Raw genomic sequence first — 24,344 nt, forward strand, 5'->3', positions numbered from 1 at the left:
CCTGCAGGATGACAAGAATCCTAATGTTAGGAGATCTTGTATGTGTAAATGAAACAGATTCTCCATTTGATGTCTACAAAGACAGTTGGACCCTTTCCAGGGTGATTTCCATTAGGTACTGTCATACCTGTGTGAACTCTTGCAGACAGGGTTGGCGTACTCCTCTGTTAAAGCCCACCTTGCTGCTGTTTCAGCTTGTCTGGCTCTGGACCTTCCTTTGGCTTCTTAATTGCCTGTAAAGTTATTCCTAAGGGGAGTGCTGCATCTCAAGCCCCCCCAGGACCTGAATTATGTTTTGGATAAACTCACAGTGGCCCACTTTGAACCAGCTTCCAAGGCCTCTCTAAAACACTGCAGTTGGGAAAACAGTACTCCTAGTAGCCTTGACATCAGCTGGAAGAGTGTCAGAGTTACAGGCCCTCATGGCCATTCCCCCTTTCCTTATCTTCCACAAAGAAAGGGTAACCCTTTGGACCAACACCCTTCCTTCATGCCCAATGTGGTCAATGAGCTATCCTTAAACCAAGCTATTCACCTTCCCCCCTTTTTTGCCCATCCTCAGAGTGACAGTGAGAGAGTCTTACATTCCTTTGATATGCATAGATAGCTTGGGCTTTACCTAGACAAGACCAAATCTATCAGAACATCAGACTAATTGTTTGTCTCCATTCATCCCTGAGCCCTGGGGAAAGCAGTGATAAAGCAGACAATTCTGCCTGGATTTCCAGAGCAATTTCCTTCTGCTATCCATACCAGGGGAAATATTTGGGGTCCAAAGTTAAAGCACACACCACTAGGGCTATGGCTTCATCTGGAGCTTTCTTTAAAGAATTGGACACTGCCACCCTTTTAGAGGCAGCTACATGGACCTCTGTCCACACCTTTACCAAGCATTACAAATTGGACCACATTTCCAAATCCAGGGCTGGATTTGCCGTGGCAGTCCTCCATGGATTTTTGGAGAGTAATTCCAAGCCACCACCCTGTTCTTCCCAGTGAGCTTTGGCACTCACCCAAGAGTTCAGAGTACTGCAACATGAGAATAGAAGGACGTAGAATAGTTGTGTAAAATCTTATAACCATAGATGTCCTTCTCTTCCATGTTGCAGTACTCCTTGCCCTCTTCTTCCCTTAAATTGTTCCTTCTTAGATAGCACAGTTTTCGTGCTACTGGGGTTTGAGTGGGGCACTCCGGTCTGAGGTCTGGTATGTGCAGATGCCACTTTTATGGTCCACGTTCCCTAAGCCAATGTCAGATTTCCCACATACACTCCAGTGACTAGAAGCTTTTGTATACTAGCGGAATGTTTGGGTAGCAAGAGAGAAAAACCCAAGAGTTTGGAGTACTGCAACATGAGAGAGGGACATCTATAGTTATGGTAAAATTTTACACAAGTATTCTTTCTGTCATTCGTTTGTCCCCAAGACTCTTTGGAGCAGGTTTTTCTCCCTCGCAATTTATTTAGAGAACCAGTGCTTAAAAATCCTTGCCAAAAGTGCAATGAAGGTTTCCTCCAGCCCAACGCTTGAGCCGTCCATGAAGCGGAAGGCCGAAAGGCCTAGGCCCGAAGCTTTTGCTGCACCTCTCCCCATGGACATCTCTTCCGAGGCACATGGTAGTCCAGAGACTCGTTCTGATCCAGATCCTCAGGTCGAGCCAGTTTTGCAGGCTGCCTTAGACACCTTTTAAACAGCTTAGGGAACCAGATTCCTTGGATGAGGATTCATTGTCTGGTGAGAGGACTTTGTCCTATTCTTCACAGATGCCTTCACCTTTGGTTTATGGTTCTGATGATGAGGAGTCTGTTAGCCCCGAGTCTCCTTTTGAGAAATTGTCCTTTTGGGGCACAGTTGCTAGGATGATGGAATTCTTTAAGTGAGATTCTTCTCAAGTGTCTGATACTCAGAGAAAATATTATGAGTTGCTTCAGGTGGATACTCCTAAACCATTTGCAGTTCTCTGGTGTTGGCTGCCTTGTTAAACATTTTCACTGCAGTTTCTGAGTCTCCTGATTCTCAGCCTCTTGCTCCTAAGAAACCTGATAAGGTTCCTGAAGATTGTCTGTTTTTATTTAAATGTCTTGCTGTGGTCTTTGTCTCTTCTGTCAAACCTTATAAACTTTTGCCTTCTTCCCAATTTTTGCCTTCTGATAATGATAGTAGTGTGATTGAGAGGATTGGCAGGAAAGTTTACAATGCTTCTACTTTGGCCTTTAGGGCTATTAATTGCCCAGACCCACATGACCAGATATGCTTTGGCCTTAATTGCTCAGGCTTGTCAGGTTATCTCTACCCTCCCTGATTCTGATGGCAAATCCTCTGCCTTATCTTTTTTAGTTTCTGTTTCTCAAGTGGCCCCCCCTCTGCTAAGGTTTCTCAGATTTATGTGGTCCAGAAGCCTCCTTTATCTGATAAGCCTGCTTCACTTTGACAATTTGCCCTTCCCACTTCTATTAGACCAGGTTCCTTTGTCCATTCAGCTCTCCCTTTCTCTTCCAAATTGGCATCTCATTACTTCAGAATCTTGGGTTCTTTCTGTCATCTGTCAGGGTAACTTTATGGTATGGAAATCTCTCCCTCCTTTTTCAGGGATTCCTCAACCTCCTGTAGCACAACTTCCTCATTTCCCGGAGGTTCAAGGGTCCCTTATTGAAGCAAGAGATTATTCAACTTGTCCACCCTTCCCAGGTGGGAAGGGTTTTCTATTCCAGGATGTTTCTGGTTCCTTGAAAGGAGGGCATTTGGAGATCTATTTTGGATCTCTCACAGCTCAACACCTTGAGTTCCCTTCTTTTTGAATGCTTACTCTTCAGACTCTGTTTCCTCTTTTATTAACCCAGGATTTTTTAGTGTCCTTAGATCTGAAAGATGCTTACCTTCATATCCCTTTGTAACCTCTTTTCAGGACGTTTTTATGTTTCTCTGTGTCTTCCTCTCATTTACACTTCTCTGCTTTGCCCTTTCACCTCTCTACTTCCCCAAGGGTATTCACAAAATGCCTCGCTCCTGCAATTGCCTTTTGCAGGCTTCAAGGCATTCATATTTTTTCTTATTTAAACAACCTGTTGCTTCAGGCTCCTTCTCCCAGTCACTTGTTACAGTATCTACTGTCACCATCTCTCTTCAAAGTCTGGTTTTATTATCAACTTCCAAAAGTTTGTCCTGATTCCCTGTCAGGATCATATGCATCTGGCATGCAAGATTCAGATGGTGCCATTGTTGGCCTCTCTTCAACCTCCAAAGATGTTGTTGACATCCTTCTTTCAGTCTGTTCTTTCTCTGTCTGCCATGCCAGCCAGGGAGTTTCTTCCATCCTTGGGATTCATTGCCTCTTCTCTTCCAATTCTTCCTCTTGCCAGACTGCAGATGCAGAAGCTTCAGTGATACCTCATGTCAGTTTGGCTGCAGCATCGTTACTCTCTGAATTTCAGTGTACCTCTCCTTCCCTGTCTCAAGAAGGAATTTGAGTGGTGGATTCAACAGTTCGCTTTCACCCCGGGCCGGCCCTTTCAGCCTCCAGTCCCTTTTCAAGAGCTGTTCACTGATGCCTCAGACATGGGGTGGGAGGTTTCTCATGGTCACTTGAACGTTCAGGGTCTTTGGCCTCCCCGTCAGAAACCATATCAATGTCAAGGATATGAGAGCTCTAATTCTGGCCCTTCAGGCTTTTCAACCCATGTTCTGTCCAGGCCCCTTGAAAGTGTACACAGAGACAGCACTACCATGATGTGGTATGTCAAGCGGGGGTGGGGCATGAAATCTTACCTCCTCTCCCAGATGGCACTTCAGGCTTGGGAAGTGGCTCTGTGTTATCAGTTAACTCTTCAGGCAGTTTGCATTCTTTCAGGACACAATCTAGTGACAGACCCTTTGAGCAGGTCCAAAACACAGGCTCATGAATGGATGCTTCACAGAGACATGTTTCTGGACATTGTTCATCGATGGGGTATTCCTCAGGTAGATCTTTTTGCCTCACCTCTGAACAGCCAGCATCCTCTCCTCTGTTCCAGAGTGCCATGCTGTCTGGCGTAGAAGACGAACGCCCTTTCCTTGGAAGGGGGGGTTTCTTTGTTTCCCTCCTCTTCTTCCAAGAATCCTGCAGATCTAGCTGGACTCTCCAGAAATCTTGCCTAGTGACTCCCTTTTGGCTGAACACTGGCTGCCCCTCTTAATGCATCAGGCCAGGGCCAATCATCACAAGTTACCTCACCAGTTGGATCTCCTCACAAAGGACAAGGGATCTCTCATCCACTCCCTCTTATCTGCTCTGCAGATGACATTGTGGGCGATGGGTTTTGATCCCTTTCAGGCACCTCTTTTCTGAGAACATGCTCAGGGTTTTACAGGAGGCAAGGAAACCCTCAACCAGAAAATCTTGTATGTCCAAATGGAAAAGATTTTCAGTCTAGTGCCATGCTTGCAACCCAGACCCTTTTTCAGTAGAGGTTCCTCTGGTCCACTCATTTGTGTGAGTTGCTCCAGTCTGTCTTGGCCTATTCTTATGTTAAAGCCCATTTATCAGCTATTTCTGCTTGTTTGCCATTGAGTCCTCCTTTGATTTTATTGTTTTAAGGTCAAACAATTTCTTAAAGGCGTCTTGCATATTAGACCCCCAAGAAAATGTATTCATCCTCCTTGGGACCTTAATTTTGTTTTGGAAAAATTGACTCAGGCTCCTTTTGAGACAGCAGATTCTTATTCTTTGGAACATTGTACCTGGAAGGCTGTTCTGTTGCTGGCTCTTATGTATTGCTCAGAGGGTTTCTGAGCTCCAGGCCCATGTTGCCATTCCTCCTTTTTTGTGTTTTCACAGGGATAGGGTGTCCCTTCCTATTAATCCTTTTATGCCCAAGGTAGTAAATGAGGAGTTGTCCTAAAATCGGTCGGTGCAACTCCCTTCCTCTTTCCATGTTCCTCAGTCTGCTAGTGAGAGGGTCCTGCATACCCTGGATTTGCACAGACATCTCGAGTACTATTTGTATAAAACTAGGAGTATTCATAAGTCTGATCTGGTCACCTTTTAATTTCCTTTCATCCCAGGTCTTTGGGTTTGGCTGTTTCTAAGCAAACCATCTCCTCTTGGATATCTAAGGCAGTTTCCTTTTGTTATACTTTCATGGCACCACATCTGTTAGAGCTCATTCCATTAGGGCTGTTGCCTCTTTTGGTGCCTTCTTCAAGGGGTTGGACACCAGTTCCATCCTTAAAGCTGCTACTTGGTCTTCAGTCCTTACCTTTTCTAAGCATTACAAGTTGGATATGGTTTTTGCTGAAACCATGTTATGTGGGTTTGTTGAAGGTTGTTTTCAGCCTTCCACCTCCCTTTCTGTTTCCTGAGCTTTTTTATTCTCCCTTCTATAAAGAATACTGCATCAGTGGTATAGAAGGACATAGTACAGTTGTGTAGAACCCTTACCTTAACAGTAGATGTCCTTCTCTTCACTGTTGTATTCACTTCACTCCCTCCCTCCAGCCCCCTCTTGTTTATTCTGCATTCTTTCCTCCTGGATGCATGTGAACTCTCGTCCTTTGGTGACTGTTCTTTTCTGGGGCAGTTCAGTTCTAAGTAGTTGCATCCGTATGTTCCTTTTATGCCCTACGTTCTGTGTGAGGAGTATAAATGTGACATGCATACAAGATCTTTTTTAGGCTTTTGTTTACTAGCTGAGCATCGGGCTGCCCAGGCTGGACTTCCTTATATGAAGAATACTGTAATAGTGTAGAGAAGGACGTCTGTTGTTATGGTAAGATTTTATACAACTGTACTTTCTTAGCATTTTAACCTGAGTGACTTATCTGACAGGAAGCTGAAGTTTGGAGGATGCCTCTCGTTATCAGTAAGGCTATTACCTTCCATAAGACAGTAATAAATGTAGGCTTGTCAAGCGTAGTAGAGAAGCTGCAGGGGCTGCTGTTCAGTGACCAGGTGAATATATATTCAGTTCATTGTCAGAACCATGCTCTAACAACCTGAATGGAGTTCTTGACAGGTTTAGCTAAAATACTTGCAGTGTTAAAGGGAGAAAGATTTATGCTGATGTTCGTGTTTCACTGTTGCTGTCATCACATGTGGGTTATCACTGCTATGGTAGATGCCTGCCCGACTACCAGAGTCATTGTTTTTCTGTGTCGGCTGCTCTCGCTTGCTGACAGACATCAGGTCATCAGTGCTATAAAGGAAGGCAACTGATGCCATTACATCAGTCAGTCTTGCCGTGGAGCCCGTAGCAAAAGCTGTTCGCAAATGTGCCAGTCGGTTGCTACCAGAGTTTGAATTACAGCTGAAAATGTCTAAAGCTAAGTACCCCGTTGGGGATCCTTTTTTCTTGCACTAACCGATGTCCGAAAAAGTTAACAATTGCCTCGCCTGTGGAAAGCAAATACCACTTCCATTCATACTGCGTCACTTGTTTAGGCCGAAACCATGACGTCCCCCTTTGCTAGTTCTGCACCCTGTTTAACACGAGAACCATTCATCATAGAGCTGTTATTGTAGCCAGGTATTTTCGCCTTCAGTCTTCGTATTCCAAAATGGTGTCTGTTAACCACCAATCTGTAGACATTTCGAAAAAACGTAAGGATAAAGATAGAGACAGACCACACAAGGCTAAGCCTTCCGACGACTTTACCAGTAAGCAGATCGTCAGTTCTTTGGAATTTGGAATTCAGTGAGGCACCTTTGCAGCCTCTGATGCCCAATTCGATACCTTCGTAGGCCTCTACTGAGACCCTTTCGGAGTCCCGTATGCCGCAGAAATCGTCTTCATCTTCTGAGCCTTTGGTTGTCTCTGCCTTGGTTGGGTCTGGAGCCGCAACGCAGGCACCGACTTCCGAGGAGGTTTTTCGCACTACTGAATATAGACAAAAAATTACCTCTTCTCCTCCAATTTCTCTCATACCGATGGATACTCTTAGGCCTAGAGACGAGGCTACACTTGGAAAACTAACTCTAGCCACAATTTTACTCCTGCACCACCACCCCAAGGTCAAATGCTTAAAATAGTGGAGGATCTTATCACCCTTATCAGGGGTAGTCAGGCCACACCTTCTAAAAGGAAAAGAGAACTTTCTCCTGAAATACTGACAGAACATTATTCTGAGGAGTCTGATTATTCAGATTTTGAAGAGGAACAACAACCTCTGACTGCTTATGAGGATTCAGGTGCAGAGGAATCCATACCTTCTGCCTCCCCACCAGAAGATCTTTCCTTTGGGTAAACCCTTCACACCCTCAGGGAACATTTCCACTGGGAATCCCAGGACTTCCCTCTGTGAAAGAAAAGACTGAGAGTTTCTAGACCTGCCCCAGCACAGACCCTTGGCCATCTCTCCAGTCTTAGAGGTGGTTGATGATGTCTTCCATGAATCCAGCTCAACTCCTGATGACCTCCCACCTGCTCCCAGAAAACCTGACAGGTATTATAGATTACTGGACTCTCACAAATACCTGTACAGAAATCCTGCTGCAGACCTGGAGGTCAGTACATAGGGACCAAAAAGAGCTAAGGCTAGTTCTGCAAAGAATCCTATTCCTTCTGACGAGGACTCCAGAGCTCTGGACAGATGGGGTAAAAAAGTATACACCTCTGCAACCTTGGCCATCAGAGCACTCAACTGTCAATTCCGCATTTTAAAATATCAACAACACACTTTGGAACTATTAAAACAAAAGATTTCAACCTTTCCTGGCTGTGCCAATTCAAAAGTGTTAGCATATTTACTGCACTCTACTTGTCAAGTGGCCAAACACTCATTACACTGTGGATATGATGCCCTAGAAGCCTCAAGCAGGGCAGCAGTGTCAGGATCTGTCATTAGGAGACATGCATGGTTGAAGGAACAACCTCTCCCTGATCATGTCAAGTCTAAATTCCTTGATGCACCCTTGGATAAGGACTTCTTGTTTGGAGTAAAAGCAGAAAAGGTGCTTAAAAAGATTGAAGACAAAGCAAAATATATGCAAACAGTAAAAGATTTCCTTTAGGTACTACCTCTCCTAGGTTCAGTAGGAATTTTCCCTCAAAACACTGGTCCTTTCCTGCACCTAGCAGACAGGGGCAAGGTAAGCCCCACAAGGACAGACCACTCAGACTCCTATCCCAGGGACAGCAGAGAACCAAACAGTGGACCACTTCCACTCCAAAGGCAGGGAGTTCTAAGCCATCCCTCTATGGCAAAAACTCTCAATGACTCCCTTTTGCCCCTCTGCCCACTTTTCACTCACCAAAAACTAGGAAGAAGGCTCTCCCTCTGCAAAAAAAATGACTTTCTGTAACAAAGGACCAATGGGTCTTAAATATCATTTTTCAGGGATACAAATTCTCCTTCAACAAACTCCCTATTCCAAGAGGGTACCCAGACTTACCTCCAATTCAGTGGGCAGAGGCATTGAAATGAGTCCAAACTCTCCTATCCCAAGGGGCAGTATAACTTGTCCCCTCAGATCAAGCAGCCAAACGCTTTTATTCCAGACTATTCCTTGTTCCCAGAAAAGAGGAAACTTGGCACCCCATCCTGCATCTGTCCATTCTGAACACCTTCCTGGTGGTCCCCAAATTCAAAATGCTAACTTTGCAGCAGGTGCTGCCTATGCTGGCACAAAATGCATGGTTAGTTACCCAAGATCTAAAAGATGCCTACCTCCACATCCCCATAAGGGAATCCTACAGGAAATTCCTTCGCTTCAGGGCAGGCTCACAACACTTTCAGTTTTCTACGCTACCCTTTGGTTTATTGCTCCCAGGGTATTTACCAAATGCTTAGCCCTGGCCATAGCCTTTTGCAGACAGAAAAATATACAAATGTGCCCTTCTCTAGATGACTGCCATATTCAGGCAGATTGCAAAGAAAAGCTCCTCAAGGACCTCCTCTTTGTCAAAACCCTCCTAACCTCCTTAGGGTACACAACCAACAAGAAGAAATCAAGACAAACACCCTCCAGGAAGATCATTTTCTTGGGAGCAGTGCTGGACACAGCATCCCAAATGGCCTTCCTATCCCCAGAAAAGCAGAGCTTCCTGCCTGTCTATTTTACCCAGCTGGCTTCCAGAAGTCACCTCACTGTGAGGAAGTTCCTGCAAGCCTTGGGGTACATGGCATCTTGCATCCTTCTAATTCCTGTGGCCAGGCTTCACATGAGAAAACTTCAGTGAAAACCTAAAGAACCTTTGGTGTCAACACACTCAACCTCTAGAGACCTCTCTCCCTCTGATCCCCTGTATAATGGCAGAGTTTCTCTGGTGGACAGGGGCCTTTGCCCAGAACAAGGGTCTTTCCTTCACCCTCCACCCAATCGGGCAGACCATTACCACCAACACCTCAGATATAGCTTGGGGAGCTCACCGAGAAGGCAGGTGCACCCAAGGTCTTTGGTATGCCCAGCACCTTCCCTTACACATCAACCAGAAGGAAATGATGGCAGTACAAAAGGCTCTGACATCCTTCAAACCCCATCTCAAGTCAGGGGTTCTCCTTATCAAAACAGACGACACCACAGTAATGTTGTACATCAACAAACAGGGAGGGACCCAATCTTACCCTCTGTGCAGGCTAGCCATAAACCTCTGGTTGACAGCCTCTTCCATGGGAGTATACCTGATAGCTCAATACCTACCAGGGATCAGCAACACCCTGCCAGACCAGTTAAGCAGAAACTTAGTGGACCCCCACAAATGGCAGCTCCAAAGAAAAATCTTTTTACAAATCACTCAGGTTTGGGGGACTTCGGAGGTGGATCTCTTTGCTTCGCATCTCAACCATCAGCTGAACAATTTCTGTACCAGGGAGTATAACCACCTAGAGTGGAAGGTGGATGCCTTGACCTTCCCCTGGAACACCCTCTTTGTGTACACATTCCCTCCTCTGCCTATTATTCCCAAGGTACTGATCAAAGTAAGGGAGGAGAGACCAAAGGCCATCCTCATTGCTCCAGATTGGCCCAGACAACATTAGTACCCCTTACTGCACAGCCTGACCTTACAGCCTCCCAGGCAGCTTCCCTTGATCTCAGACTGCATAACTCAGGTGGGGTGGGGGGTGCTATACCCAGACTTGCAGACTCTCAAACTGTCAGCATGACTAATACTCTTAAGGCAAACAAGGGGCCCCTGTTAAGCAAGCAGGTCCTAGACATTATCACAGAGGCCAGAAGGCCCAGCACCAGAAAATCGTATGCAGGAAAATGTAAAAGATTCTGTTCCTGAATCCAGCCCAGAGGGGGCAATACATCACAATCTTCCATCCCTCTTATCCTGGACTACCTAGCATAGCTACTTAATAGTGGCCTCTCCTTCTCCTCTACTAAAATCCACGCCTCAGCCATTTCAGCTCATTTTGATACAGAACAGCCCCTGTTCTCCCATCCTTTGATTAAACACTTCCTCAGAGGGGCTTCTAATATCAGAACTCCCAGAAGGTCACCAACTCCAGCCTGGTACCTGAATTATGTTTTGGAAAAACTAACTTTACCACCCTTCGAACCTGCTGCTTCAGCAGAACTAAGATACATCTCCTGGAAGACTGCTTTTCCCCTAGCTATCACCTCAGCCAGAAGGGTTTCAGAACTTCAGGCACTGATTGGCCATTGAGTCCATCATCTTCCATGCAGACAGGGTCTCCCTGAGGGCTAATCCCGCCTTTATGGCCAAGGTGGTATCTAATATAATTCTCATACATCTACCCACCTTCTTTCCTAACCCTCAAAACAAGGGGGAAATAATTCTGCACTCACTAGACACGCAGAGACAGCTCAGATACTATTTGGACAGTACTAAACCCTTCAGGAAAGCAGACAACTATTTGTCAGCTTTGCCCCAGGGACAGAGGGGAAGCCCATTTGCAAACAAACCATTTCCAAATGGATATCACACTGTATCCATTTCTGCTACAGATTGGATGGGAACCCCCCCCCCCCAAGTCTATTCAAACCCATTCCACTAGGGCAGCCTCCAATTCCACAGCATTCCTCAGAGGAATTCCCACCAAGGACATCCTGGAAGCTGCCACCTGGACATCTGTCCATACCTTTATCAAGCATTACCACCTACCTCTATTTTCTAAGGCTAGGGTAGGGTTTGCCTCTGCAGTTCTCCAGGGCATGCTGACCCATTCCTAGGTCTCTTACTAATCCTACCACCCCTCTCCTCAGCTTTGGGAATCCTCCCACAGGTGATGACTGCAACAGTGAAACACAAAGAACATAGTACAGTTGTGTACACTTACCATAAATGTAGATGTTCGAGTGTATTCACTGTTGCAGTCCTGGTTTCCCACCCTTCTTCCCCCTTATGTCTTTTAGCCACCGGGACCACTTTACCATATTTACTTGGGCCTCTGACTGGATAGGGTAAGAAAAACTGATGTAATGGCGTCAGCTGCCTTCCTTTATAGCACTGACGACCTGACAGCAGAAAAACATTGACTCTGGTATTCGGGCCGGCCGAGGGCTGCCACAGCAGGGATAACCCACAGGTAATGACTGCAACAGTGAGTACACTCGAACATCTCCATTTATGTTACGTGTACACAACTATACTTTTTCAGCATACAAGTGTTTTTTTCAAATTAGATCTAGTAGAAGGTATGGAATTTAATATGAAATAAAAGAATTTATAGATTCTTCAGCTCTGTATATAAATTGGTACTTGGGCTGAAGAATTGTATTTGTTTGGCTCTTGACATTGAGTACTGAGGTTACAGGACTGGACAGGTATATTGCATGTGAATTCCATAAGTAAAATATTTTGTTTACAGAAAGATCTTCAGCGACTTCCTTTGAGCACATGATATGTAGTTCCAAGTAAATATGAAGTAACTGTGGTAAGGGACCTTCTTTACACATTCTTGTCTTGATTGTTATGTTGTGTTGAGTCTGGCTGAGACGTAATTTTGAAGAATTTGGGCCGGCTGCATTTTTGTTGCATTTAGATTATGAAAGATGCAATTTACCAAAAGCTTTAGAAGTGTCAGGAATAGCAAGGATGACTTCAGTTTTATTTGAGGAAGAATAGTCTCTGAAATAAAAGTATTGTATGTACTGTGCATGCCTGCATTGTATGAAACTGTATTAAAGTGTTGAGATTAAAGTAGGAATAAAAGTTCTTGCAAACCTGGTACTATTATTTTAATGTCTAATTTTATGATAAAATTGCTGTGAAGTTTTCTGGTTTAAATATGTCAGATTCTGGCTTATGAACAAGTATGATTTTCAGCAAATTTGGATAACGATTTTGGGTTCCTTTAAAACCAGTATAATTGAGCAGTTTAGTGGAAACAGAAGCTAGATCCCTGGTGAATATCTTGCAGAATGGAGTGGAGAAAGCTGTAAGGGGATGGTGTCTTGTGCTCCATTCTGAAAACAGATTTCCTGTTGTGGCAGTGGGCTTTTCAGGTACAGAAGAGACATTAGTATTCTTTTATTGTCATACTGTTAGTGGACAACTGCTCTTTTTTAATTTATTTTTTTATATAGAGTTTAGCATTTTTATTTTGTTTGCAGTTGTGAAACACTTGCAAATGACCATGTTTTGGCTTGTCCATTTTGATTGTTTGCAAAAGACATAGATGAAGTTTGTCCTTCGCTGGTTTTGCAAGTACATATATAGCCATGTTGTATTTCAAGTGGTAATCAGTCTTAGTGCATCCATCCTGTCTTAATTAAAATGAATTACTCTCTAGTTACTTAAAACTTGTGTACTTATTTAAACTGTTGTATGTGATACTAAATTTGTAGTGAACTTTTTTAGTGGAGAGTGGATTTGTACATTTTGCCGGGACTTGTCCAGACCAGAAGTAGAGTATGACTCTGATGATTTCCGTTATGGCCCTGAGAAGAGAAAATCAGGAGCATCTTCAGGAATGTCTGCACTGGATCAGAGGGTAAAGAACTTAACTTCAGCACTTTGTTCTGTGTTAATGTAGAATTTATAGTTTAATGTTTTATTTAACATTTCAGAGTGCTTGTTAGGAATGAATGCAACATCTCAGAAACCTTGACATTGACCTTCACTTGTATATATGTTAACCAGTTATAGGGTAGCATTCTTCCACATTAACATTTGATGTAGATTTTCATCTTTTTGCAATCGCTGGACTATGTGTCTTTCTTTGACTGTGTGAACACCAACATTGTGCTTACTTTTTTGAAACATTCTGTTTTTGAAGTGTTTCCCATTTGTAAACTTGCTTTGTGTTTTCACATTTTGCCACTTAAAATAGTGACATTGGTACTGTGTGTGCAGTTGAACTGGTTCTGCTAACTCTGATCTCTAAGAGACTTGGACCTTGCTGCCTTAACTTTCCTTAAACTGTACCTGATAAAGCAACAGACAGCCTTCTAGAGGGGCTTTCTCACTGTCTCTTGATTATTCTTCCTCCTTTCAGGAATCATGTTAGAGACTCTTCCTGAAAACCGAAAGTGTACAGAAAATCAATTCATTTGCCTTGGTGATGGTCTGATGGTCCCCCTCCCCCCAAATAATTTTTGAGAGAGGTGTCTAGTGCTGCAAAACATTCACTTCTAGTTGCTTTGGCGTATTTGTTATAAGTAGTGATCATCTGGTAGCGTTTGGAGGTTATTCATCGAATCCCATGATTTTTGGCAGCCTTATATTCCTGTTATTCTTATACTTCAGTTTTGTGAAGTGTCCTTTACCATCTTTCATTGCACTGATCAACTGACACCCTCAGTCCTTTGTGATCTATTACCTGTGCTGCAAAGTACTATACTCACCAAAACTTTTTTATGATCATCAGACAGATGTGCATTATTCAACCCTGACTTTCTTTTCTCTGTAAAATCTTATTTTGAAAAAGATACCTGCAGGGGAGTATGCTGTTGAGCCGTCTTAGAGTCGGTTGATCTTTCCTCTTAAAGCAATCCCATATTAAGGCCATACACACCACAATGGTGCACACTGACATTTTTAGTGCTCTGTATGGAGTTGCATCCGCACCATTATTCACATTTTTTTTATAGCTGCCCAAACTGTTTGGATTTTTTACTTCATGGTGGTGTAGCATTCCTATGTCATACATAGTAAATATTTTTGCCAACTTCTGATGTTGAAATTGTTCCTGTAATATTCATTTTAAGAGCTTTGTTGTGGGAGATGTACATTTCTAAGTGTCATTAATGCAGCAATTTGTTCAGTTGATTTAGATGTTAGAAAGATGAGGAAGTTGTGAATACTGTACCTTTATATTGTGGGTTTTATGCATCAGTTCAGTCACTGCTGTACAGCATTAGGGAGTCCTGTTCTCATAGGGTGCCACGTTTCATTAAGACTTAACTCAAGATCCACTTTTGCCTGCATTGGTGGCAGCTTGGGTGAATTTTGAAGTTCTCATGACAGTTTTTAAAAAGAGAAGGAGGGGAAACCATGATAGTACACTAAACTCTCAGTTAACCTGAACTCAAGCAACTGGCAAAAAAAATCAAAGTAGTACAGTACAATTTTCATGTGTTGAACTTTATTTTCCCCCATTGAAATGTACAGTACATTTTTAGAGTTTTAAAGTTTTAAAAATGAGGATAGGAATAAATTCTCCCTCTCCCCACCATGAGAACAAGTCAAACAAAAAAAATAGTATAGGGTGCAGTATTAGTTAGACCTACTTTTAATAGTAACTCTCAAGCAACCAGAAACTACAGTTATCCAGCATCTACCAATCCCCATGAGTGCCAGTTAACTGAGAGTTTTCTGTATAGGTTGTTTTATTGCCAAGTTATGGTAGTTAGGATGGTACCCAGTGCTACAGTTTTCATATAGTTGGATTGGATTAGGACTAGCTGATCTTAAGAGATACTTTGTGTGTGCATTTGAAACTGATGTATAAAGCAAGCAGTGGAATATAGATCAAAATGTCTAAAGCAAGCAGTGGAATGTAGATCAGAATGTATAAAGATGATGATGGAACAAGATAAAAGTACAAGGGAAGTAAAGAGATCAAGATTTTGGAAGCAGTCCATTGAGAATAGCAATAATTATATGGAATGTGTACATCAGCAGACAATAGTTTAAAGTCTAAACTAGTGAGGGAATAGAGAGGGGCGATTATTGCCATTAAGAGTACAGAAACAGGCAAAATATGCTGGAAATAATTGGAGAAAAATTAACAAAGGGAGCATACTACTGGGAGCAAATAAATTGGAAGGGGAAAATTAATAGAATGGGGTGATGCCAAATAAGTGTTTAACCCTGCAGTTAAGACAATGTTTTGCGTATCAGGGATTGTTGGTAGAATGTAGACAGAGAGGGAGGGGAATATTGAGTGAAAGAACAGCTCCGATAAGGTTTTTAGTGGAATCATGTACGAATACATTACCAAGAAATGAATAATTAATAAGATATGTAAAATAAGACATGTAAACTATTACATAACTGTAAGAATCAGTCAGACAGATTAAAAAAAATTGGAACGAATGATTAGGGGGAAAAAATTACAAAAGAACAACGAAAAGAAATGTATAAAACCCCTAGGTATGCTAGGAAGTCCAGAAAATTGTTTATATTACTTTTCTACTCCAAGTAGACTTTCAGAGAATTTTACCCTCAAGAAAGGAGGAGTAGTTGATGTGAAAGGAGGGAGATGGGGAAATTGGTAGTGTGCGGAGTTAACTAGGTTTAAGGACTCCTTGCAAAATGTTCTGGCACAATTGTTGGGGGGCAGGGACATATTAACAAAGGAAATTATGCTACTGAGTTGAAAGTTAACCTTATTAAGTTTAATATTCTTCGCTAAAAAATCAAGTGTATGAATACAAAATAAAACTCAAGCAGATTAAAGTAAATAGGTGAGAGTAGGAATTAACACTATGCTAGTATGTTGTAATGTACGAGAGTAAAGAGAAGGTTTATGTAAATGTCTGCAAACCGTAATGAAAAATGTTAGTTCCCACTCTATTGTAACTAATGTGTTTGAACTCCTGTTGGAAGTCAGTAAAGTGATGAATTCAGTTAAAAAAAAAAATCCCCTTGTCCCGACAATTTTCCTAGTAAGTAAAGTAGAATTTTGGACTATTAGGTAGAAAGGTGTGCACTGTATCTACTTTGGCCTTTCGTGCCCTGAACTGCCAGAATTATTTATTGAAAGTGACAGTGAAACATCCACAAATGGAGTATGTCAGCAGAAATAAATAGCACTGAGGGGACAACATTTACAAAATAACTGAAACAGCCATGTAGATAAAGCATTCTGTGTAGCACAGTTATTGTGTCACAAATGCATCATCCAGGAGAGCAACCACAGAATATGTACTGCACACATTCATAGCTAAATATTCTGTCATTGATAGATAATGTCAGTAGCAGCTGTTGCATACTATGCTAGACACAAATGAGTCCAATTTGTTTGCAAAAAGCACAGGTGAAATTTGGCCTTTACTGATTTTGCACAGTCATAACTATGTTGTATTTCAAATGGCAAACAGTCTTACTGCATCAATCCTATCTTAATTAAATGGATTACCTTCTGGTTACTTAAAACATGTTTACTTCCTTAAACTGTTGTAGCTGATACTAAATTTGTATTGAACTTTGTTTTGGTACTTTTATCAGGAGATGCGTACAAAAGTAGAGGAAGAGAGGAAACTGATAAACAGCTTTTCTGTCCACCTGTATCCAACAACATTAGGAAGTGCAACACCAGTCCATGTCCATTTGAAGGAAAACTAGTTAAGATGGCAAGGCTTCTAAGTGAGGAGTCTTGGCAATGGAGAAGATTCAGGGAGAGAGCAGAAAAGCCCCTTCCTTCTCGATGAGGTCATTTCTCTCGAGTCATAAAACCATCCCCCACAGCATGCACAAGGCACCTCCAGATGTATTGAGAAGGATTTCCCAGATCAAGGAGAATTGGTTTCTTATAACAACCTTGTTCTCGGGCTGCAAATGTAGATGTCCTTCCATTCCTGTGTTGCAGTATTCTTGGTGTGGGGTATTCCGCCTCAGGTGACCTGTACGTCGGCTCCTATACAAAAGTTTCAGCTTGGCTGTTGTAGTTGTGTGGGATGTCACACGTAGGGCCATGTACCAGGGACTTAAATGTGACATCTGCATGCACAGACCTCAGAACTTTTCAGCCGTAAATGACTGACGCATCATGTGCTTCGCTCCTTCACGGCAAGACGTCTAAAAGCTAAGTACCCCATTGGGGTTTTCTTCTTTAGTTTCTACAAAACAGAAAACCAAGGTCAAAATCCACACAGGCTGTATTTGAGCACTTTCATCTTTAAAGTAGAAACTTCTTCAGAATGGCATTCTGAAGAAGTTTCTACTTTAGAGACGAAAGTGCTCAATAAATACAGCCTGTGTGGATTTTGACCTTGGTTTCCTGTTTTGTGCATATACTAGTTTGTGTGGTGAAGTGTTTTTTTAGTTTCTAGCTAAAGCTTGGTTTGTTGTAGCAATCCTTAGCCGATGTCAGCAAAAAAGCAAATGCGGGCACCAGATACCCCATAAAGACACAAATGACCACTGTGTTTTTTGCTTAGGCTGGGGAGCATGATCACAACGCTTGATCCGTCTGCCAATCTTTCATTCCTAAGACCCTTCGCAGCCATCTGGCCACTCTAAATCTCTACCTGGAAAACCAACAGCTGAAAAAATTAGCTCTTAGGATGGATCCCATCTCGGAAGCCTTGACTGAACCTCTGCGAAAGAAGGCCAAGTTTCCTAAGCCCTCATTCTATGCCGCTCCGCTATCGGACACCCTGCCAGCTACCTTTTTAGGAGGTAAGAGATGTCTAACTTCTACGGGGACCTTGGAGGAAGCCGCTTCACAGTTGACTGGTACATCCCTGGAGCCAACTCAGACACCGGCTACCACCGAGGTCAAGGGGGAACCAGACGCAGCCAGTCCTCCTCCTGGGATCCCTCCAGACACTGCTACTGTTAGCCAGGCATCCGACTCCAGGCCTACTCTTAAGTTTACCCAGTCAAACAGAAACAAAAATCTAAACATCTGGCTACACCGACAGAAGGTCTGCCAGATTGGCAGTCCTTCAGCTCTTCCTTAATGCAGGCCTTCCTGGCCCTTAGGCCCTCAGCCTCTTCTCCAGTTACCCTTCCTCTGCTTAGCCCTAGGCCTGCTTCTGCCTCTTCTCTTCCACCACTTACCTCACAGGAGAGGGAAGAAGAGCAAGAGACCTATTATTCCTGTTATGAGGAATCCATTTCTTACACTTCCTAAATTGCATTGCTTCCCCACAAGAGTATTATTCATCAGATGATGAATCTGTTGAGGGAGATGACCCCCCCCCCCCGAGGATATCCCCTTTGGTAAAATCGTCACCAAAAATGAAAGAATATTTTAAATGGGATACCTCAAAAATGTCTGACACTCAAGAGGTATTTTGAGCTTTTACAAGTGGAATCCCCCTCCCCTTCTGCCATTCCACCTGTCATCCCTGCCTATTTAGATGCCTTTGCCTTTGCATCAAAGACACCAGATTCTCAGCAATCTGCCCCTAAGAGGTCAGACCGCTTCTACAGGGTGCCTGATGACCAAAAATTCATAGTCAAGCCTCCTTTGGCAGATCCTACTGTGATTGCCATCTCACCATATAAACAATCCAGACTCATTACATCTGCCTGTCTTTTGCCTACAGACAAAGACCACAAAACAATGGATAGAATTGGAAAGGTTTACACTTCATCCACATTGGCTTTTAGAGCCATCAGCTATCAAACCCATATGACCAGATGTGCTTTGGACCTGGTCTCTCAAGCCACTACTCTGCTGGCTGTTACTCCTGAGTGCCCCACAAAAGCTGACACCTTTTCCAAACTATCTCTGGCTGCCCAAATAGCCAGACATTCAATTAGATGAGACTATGATGCTGCAGATCTGTTTAAAAATCTGCCAGAAAAGAGCAAAGAATTGCAAGACATCACGCATCTCATGGTGTCCCCAATTCCCAAATATTACATGAATTACCCTACCAAGGCCACATTTATCACATGAAACCCACCCTCTGCTGGACCTTCCTCTTCCAGACAAAGAAGAGGAGCCAGAAGACAAACCCCTACCAGGCCAGCTGCCTCTCAGCCTCCCTCTAGACAGCCCTTTCAAGACAGAGGCCCCAGCAATGCGAGACTGCCTAGCCCCCTTTCCGCCCGCCTCTCCCACTGCTCCCCCTTTTGGAAAACCATCACCACAGATATATAGGTTCTGGCTATTATCCAAAAAGGATACTTCCTCTCCTGGAAAGAAAGGCCATCCTTAAGGGGTGTCCCCTTTCCCCCAAGAAATCAGACACCTCTTCCCACAGGTCCTGACAGACTTTCTGAACTCTGGCACCATAGAACCTGTCCCCCAGGACAGGAATGAAAGGGCTTCTATTCAAGTCTATTCCTGGTCCCCAAAAAGGATGGACCATGGAGACGCATTCTAGACCTTTCCTTCTTAAACCTATTCTTAAAAGTGCCCACCTTTAGAATTTTGTCCCTTTCAAGTTTACTCCCTCTCATACTGGCCAAGGCTTTCATGGCCACACTCAACCTAAAAGAAACCTACTTGCACATACCCATTCTACCCTCCCACAGAAAACTTCTACGTTCTTCTCTGGACCCTCCTCTCATTTCCAATTTACTGCTGTGCCGTTTGGTTTGTCCACTGCCCCCATAGTGTTCACAAAATGTTTGACACCAGCCTTTGCGTATTGCAGAACCCAGGGGATTCAGATTTATCCCTACCTAGATGACATCCTGATCCTAGCAGACTGCAAAGAAACTCTATTAATCTATCTAGAGTTCATGTGCATACTACAAAATCTGGGGGTCACCCTCAACCCCTCCCCAAATCATCCTTGACACCAGAACAAGGCAAAATATTTCTGGGTTGCAGGATCAAAACGGACATAATGAAAGCCTTTCTTCCCCTGGACAAGGTTAGCTCCCTGACCTCCCATTTCAAAGCCCTACTGCAGACCCAAATAACTGCAAGGCAATTCCTAAGGACCCTGGACCTAATGGAAGCCACCATCCCCATGCTTCCACTAGCCAGAATGCGCATGCAAAAGCTACAGTGGTATCTAAAAAAATGTTTGGTCTCAACACCAACATCCTCTAGAGCAAAAAGTCACTCTTTTGCCTGCCTAAAGGCAAAAGTAATTTGGTGGATTCAGCAAGTTCAGCTCAACCTGGGCCTTCCTCTGCAGCCTCCTCTCCCAACCCAGGTTATGCATACAGATGCTTCTGACTCAGGATGGGGAGCCACAGTGACACCCTTCCTTAAGGAACAAACACATCAACGTGAGGGAAATGTCAGCAGTCCTCCTAGCACTGAAAACCTTCAGCCCTCTCCTACTACCAGGTGTTCTCCAAATAATAACAGACATCACCACAGTTATGTAGTATCTCAACAAGCAGGGTGGAACAAAAGCATACCACCTGTGCAGACTAACCTTACTGATATGGGACCTAGCCTCTCGACACAACTTGTCCCTGCAGGCATCCTACATCCCCTCGCAGGACAACAAACAAGCAGACCTTCTAAGCAGAACATCCTCTCCACAGCACGAATGGATGTTAGACAGGATTGTCTTCCTAGACATTGTCCACCGGTGGGGCAGTCCTCAAGTAGACTTGTTTGTCTCCCCCCAGAACAAACAACTGCAGACCTTCTGCTCCAAGTCCTACTCCCCTCTAGCTTGGAGAGTAGACACTTTCAGCATTTCTTGGAAGGGAAGGTTTCTATATGCCTTTCCTCACTTCCCACTAATTCAGAAAATCCTCCTGAAAATCGGGAGAGAGAAACCAGAAATCTTGTTGGTGACTCCGTACTGGCCAAGGCAGCACTGGTTCCCCCTACATCTTAATCTAGCCAAGGGCAGTCACCACAAGTTACCCCACAAGGTGGACCTTCCTCATCCACCCACACTTGCAGATGATGTCACTGACACTGTGGATGATAAACTTCTAATTCCCTTCAGGTACCACTACACAAAGGACGTGCTTTCAGTCCTGAGGGAGGCCAGGAAACCTACTACAAGAAAATCATACTAAGCTAAATGGAAAGATTTTCAAAATGGTGTCTGGACAAGGGCAGGGATCCATGCATAGCAGATACCCCCCCAGTTCTTGCTTATGTGTGTCAGCTAGTAAAGGGTAGACTCTCTTACTCTTCAGTAAAAGTTCACCTTTTAGCAATCTCAGCCTGTCTGCCAGTAGACCCTCCCCTACTAGCCAGGCTTGACTTGAAGGTATTCTTAAAAGGGGTTTTGCACATTAGGCGTCCAAGAAAACCCATCCCACCACCCTGGGACCTTAACGTCATTCTGTAAAAACTAACCCAGTCTCCATTTGAACCTGCTAGTGCAGCTGCTCTGCAAATGTGCACATAGAAGACAGTACTGCTAGTGGCCATAACTTCAGCCAGAAAGGGTGTCTGAATTACAGGCCCTAATGGCCTGCCTCACATACACTACCTTCCACAAGAACAGGGTAACACTAAGAACTAACCCTTCCTTCATGCTAAATGTGGTCAACGATCTGTCCGTAAACCAATCTATTCATCTTCCCACCTTCTACTCCTGTCTTACCAGTGATGGTAAGAGAATAATGCACTCAGGATTGTACACAGAAAGCTAAGATTTTTACCTAGACAAAACAAAATCCGTTAGAAAATCCAATCAACTCTTTGTTTCCTTCCACCCCAGGGCCCTGAGCAAGGCAGTCTCCAAACAAACCATTGCATGTTGGATTAGGAAAGCTGTTTGCCTCTGTTACTCACACCATGGCAAAAAGCTCCCACAGGAAGTCAAAGCTCACTGCACCAGGGCAGCGTCAGCCTCCAAAGTCTTTTTAAAAGGCCTGGACACTGCTTCCATACTGGAAGCAGCCACATGGTCCACCATTCACACTTGCACCAAACACTACAAGTTAGACAATGTCTCCAGAGCATGGGCAGGATTTGCCAGGGCAGTCCTGCAGGGCTTTTTGGAATCAGCCTCTTCTACCTCCACCCTTCCTTCCAACTAAGCTGTGGTACTCTCCCACATCAAGAATACTGCAACATAGGAATAGAAGGACATAGAATAGTTGTGTAAAATCTTACCGTAACCATAGATGTCCTTCTCCTCTTTGTTGCAGTATTCCTTCCCACCCACAAAAAAACCCTTGTCCTTCTCTCTGAATCAATCACTCATGTCAGGTCTCTTGGGGTCTACATCCTATCCTGTGACATATGTAACCACATAATGGCTCCTTGACCCTATGACTGACATCACTGGCTGCTACTCCTGCTGGGCCTTCAAGTTCTGGGGTCTGTGCATGCAGACGTCAAATTTAAGGTGCCTGGTTTATGGCCCTACGTGTGACGTCCCACGCAAGTACAACAGCCAAGCTGAAGCTTTTGTATAGAAGCCAACTTACGGGTCACCTGAGGCGGAAAATCTCACACCAAGAATACTGCAACATGGAAGAGAAGGACCTCTATGGTTATGGTAAGATTTTACACAACTATTCTTTCAAAGCCTTTCCTGGGTATAGCTCCCACCCATCATAACAAGGAGCAGATTGCAAATGCCTGTTCTTATTCATATGGTAAGATGCAAAGCAATATGGAGGATCCCAGTTTAAGAAAAATTGAGGGAACAAATGCATTCAGCAAAGAAGGAATTACTTAACTATGTCCAGATGTTAAAGTCCTGGGACTGGACTGTTTTAAACAAAAATTTGATTAAACAGTGTTTTGCAGCTGTTCTTATGTGTTAATAACTGCAAAGAACTACTTAAACAAGGAACTATTTGCTTTTGCTTGTTACTCTTACAACTGGTGGCAAAAACAAATCTATACTATCTGATCGTTTTCATTTGTTCCTCGACCTGTAGGTTTCAACTCTGCTGCTTTCCAAACTCTAAGATCTGATGCTGAAGCTTCTCCTCTCCATCCCATAATGCCTCCTTCCCCCAGTATACCTCAGATCTTGTTTGCTGCTCAGCGAAGAAGCATTGGGATTGCGTTGCTCCAGTGTGAACTTCTGTAAGTTGACCTTGTCATTGTTCTTATCACACCTCCTTCCTCTCACTTCTAATTCCGTTTTAGCTTAGTTATTTAAAAAAAAAGCGTACTTTCTAGTTTTAAAGTTAATTCTAACTTAGTCAGTAGCTTTTGCACATTTTCTTCCATTTCCCTGGTCTCTCTCTCTTTTCCCTCCCTTTCTTACTTTATCTTGTATCTTCTTGGTTTGTCATGGCTGAAAAGCCAGATAAACCTTTGGGTTTTAAAAAATGTACTTCCTATGGGCATAAGATTCCTTTGTCTGATGCTCACAGGGAGTGCGTATACTGTCTAGGCCCTGCTCACCTAGACAGTTCTTGTGAGGTGTATGGTGGTTTTAATCCTTGGGCTCTCGCAAACCGCTGCAATAAGTTGGCTTTGAAGGGCTTACTTCTCCCTTCCACTCCCTCTACACCCTCTACTTCAGGGGCTCAGACCCCCATTAGAAAGCCCAAGGAAGCCAGGGAACACAGAAAGCTTTCCCCGAGCGTTCTTCCTTGTAGCTGCCTAGGAAGGCACCGAAGCCCTCGGATCCAGTGATTATGCTATCCACTCCCTCAGCTGCCTGTGCTCCAACTGTATTCTCAGATCCAGGTGTTTCAACTGGAGCCTTCCTCTCAAGGAGGCCTCACCCAAGCCAGTTTGCAGACCAGCTTCCACATTCTACTCCATCAGGTCTACCTGGAGTTTGTTGGAACGTGAGGTGGATAGACTGATGAGAATTTCTCAAGGTGCAGATTCAGGTAGGGGTACTGCTGGTTCCATCGCCTTCTGGATACATGAGCAGACATTCCCCCCTTTTGTCGTGTGGGTCCTTCTCCAATCCGACCTCCTGCTTTGGACTTGTCTGCTCTGATGGCCCCTGAGAACCGAGACTTCTGATTCAAAAGTGGCTTCCACTTTGTCAGACAGTTTCCCTGATGTGCTTGGCTCCGATCACTTTGGGGCCAAGTGCTTCTCAGAGCCGCAGCTTAGACATTGAGTCCTGGTGGAGTTTACTTCGACTCTAAAGTTTTCTGTGTCGTCACTTGCCTTCTGAGCCTCGGTATTTGATATCTCGGCCCCAACTTTTCCCTCAGAGAAGAGGGTGTCTGAGGTTCAGAAGAAGTCTGCCCCAATGGCTTTAGCTCCGGACAGGCAACTCTCTGATCCTCGTAGACCATCTGCCTTCAAGATGGTGAAGAGGGTCCTTGCCCATCCTAGGGGTTTCCCAGTTCTCCCACCATCAGATACCCCCTCCCATGGTGTCTGTCCTCGAGGTCTCTCATCTTACATAGGGACAGCCAGTGCTGCAAAGCCTCCAACCTCTTCACACTGTGGAAACCTGTTTTTCTTCTGACACATCC

General features: G+C 43.9%; 1 protein-coding gene across 3 annotated transcripts in view; it reads left to right on the forward strand.

Moving 5' to 3' along the window:
• TRIM24 (tripartite motif containing 24) overlaps positions 1 to 24,344 on the forward strand; it is a 1,966,170-nt gene that overhangs the window by 1,760,521 nt on the left and 181,305 nt on the right. For all 3 annotated transcript variants that reach the window (XM_044087935.1, XM_044087936.1, XM_044087937.1), the window contains one exon: positions 12,744 to 12,876. In XM_044087935.1, the coding sequence (XP_043943870.1) occupies positions 12,744 to 12,876 (133 nt within the window). The remainder of the gene's footprint in view (positions 1 to 12,743; positions 12,877 to 24,344) is intronic.

This window comes from Protopterus annectens, chromosome 11.part0 (genome assembly GCF_019279795.1).
Source record: "Protopterus annectens isolate FY-2018-M chromosome 11.part0, PAN1.0, whole genome shotgun sequence".
In the NCBI taxonomy this organism is placed as follows: domain Eukaryota; kingdom Metazoa; phylum Chordata; order Ceratodontiformes; family Protopteridae; genus Protopterus; species Protopterus annectens.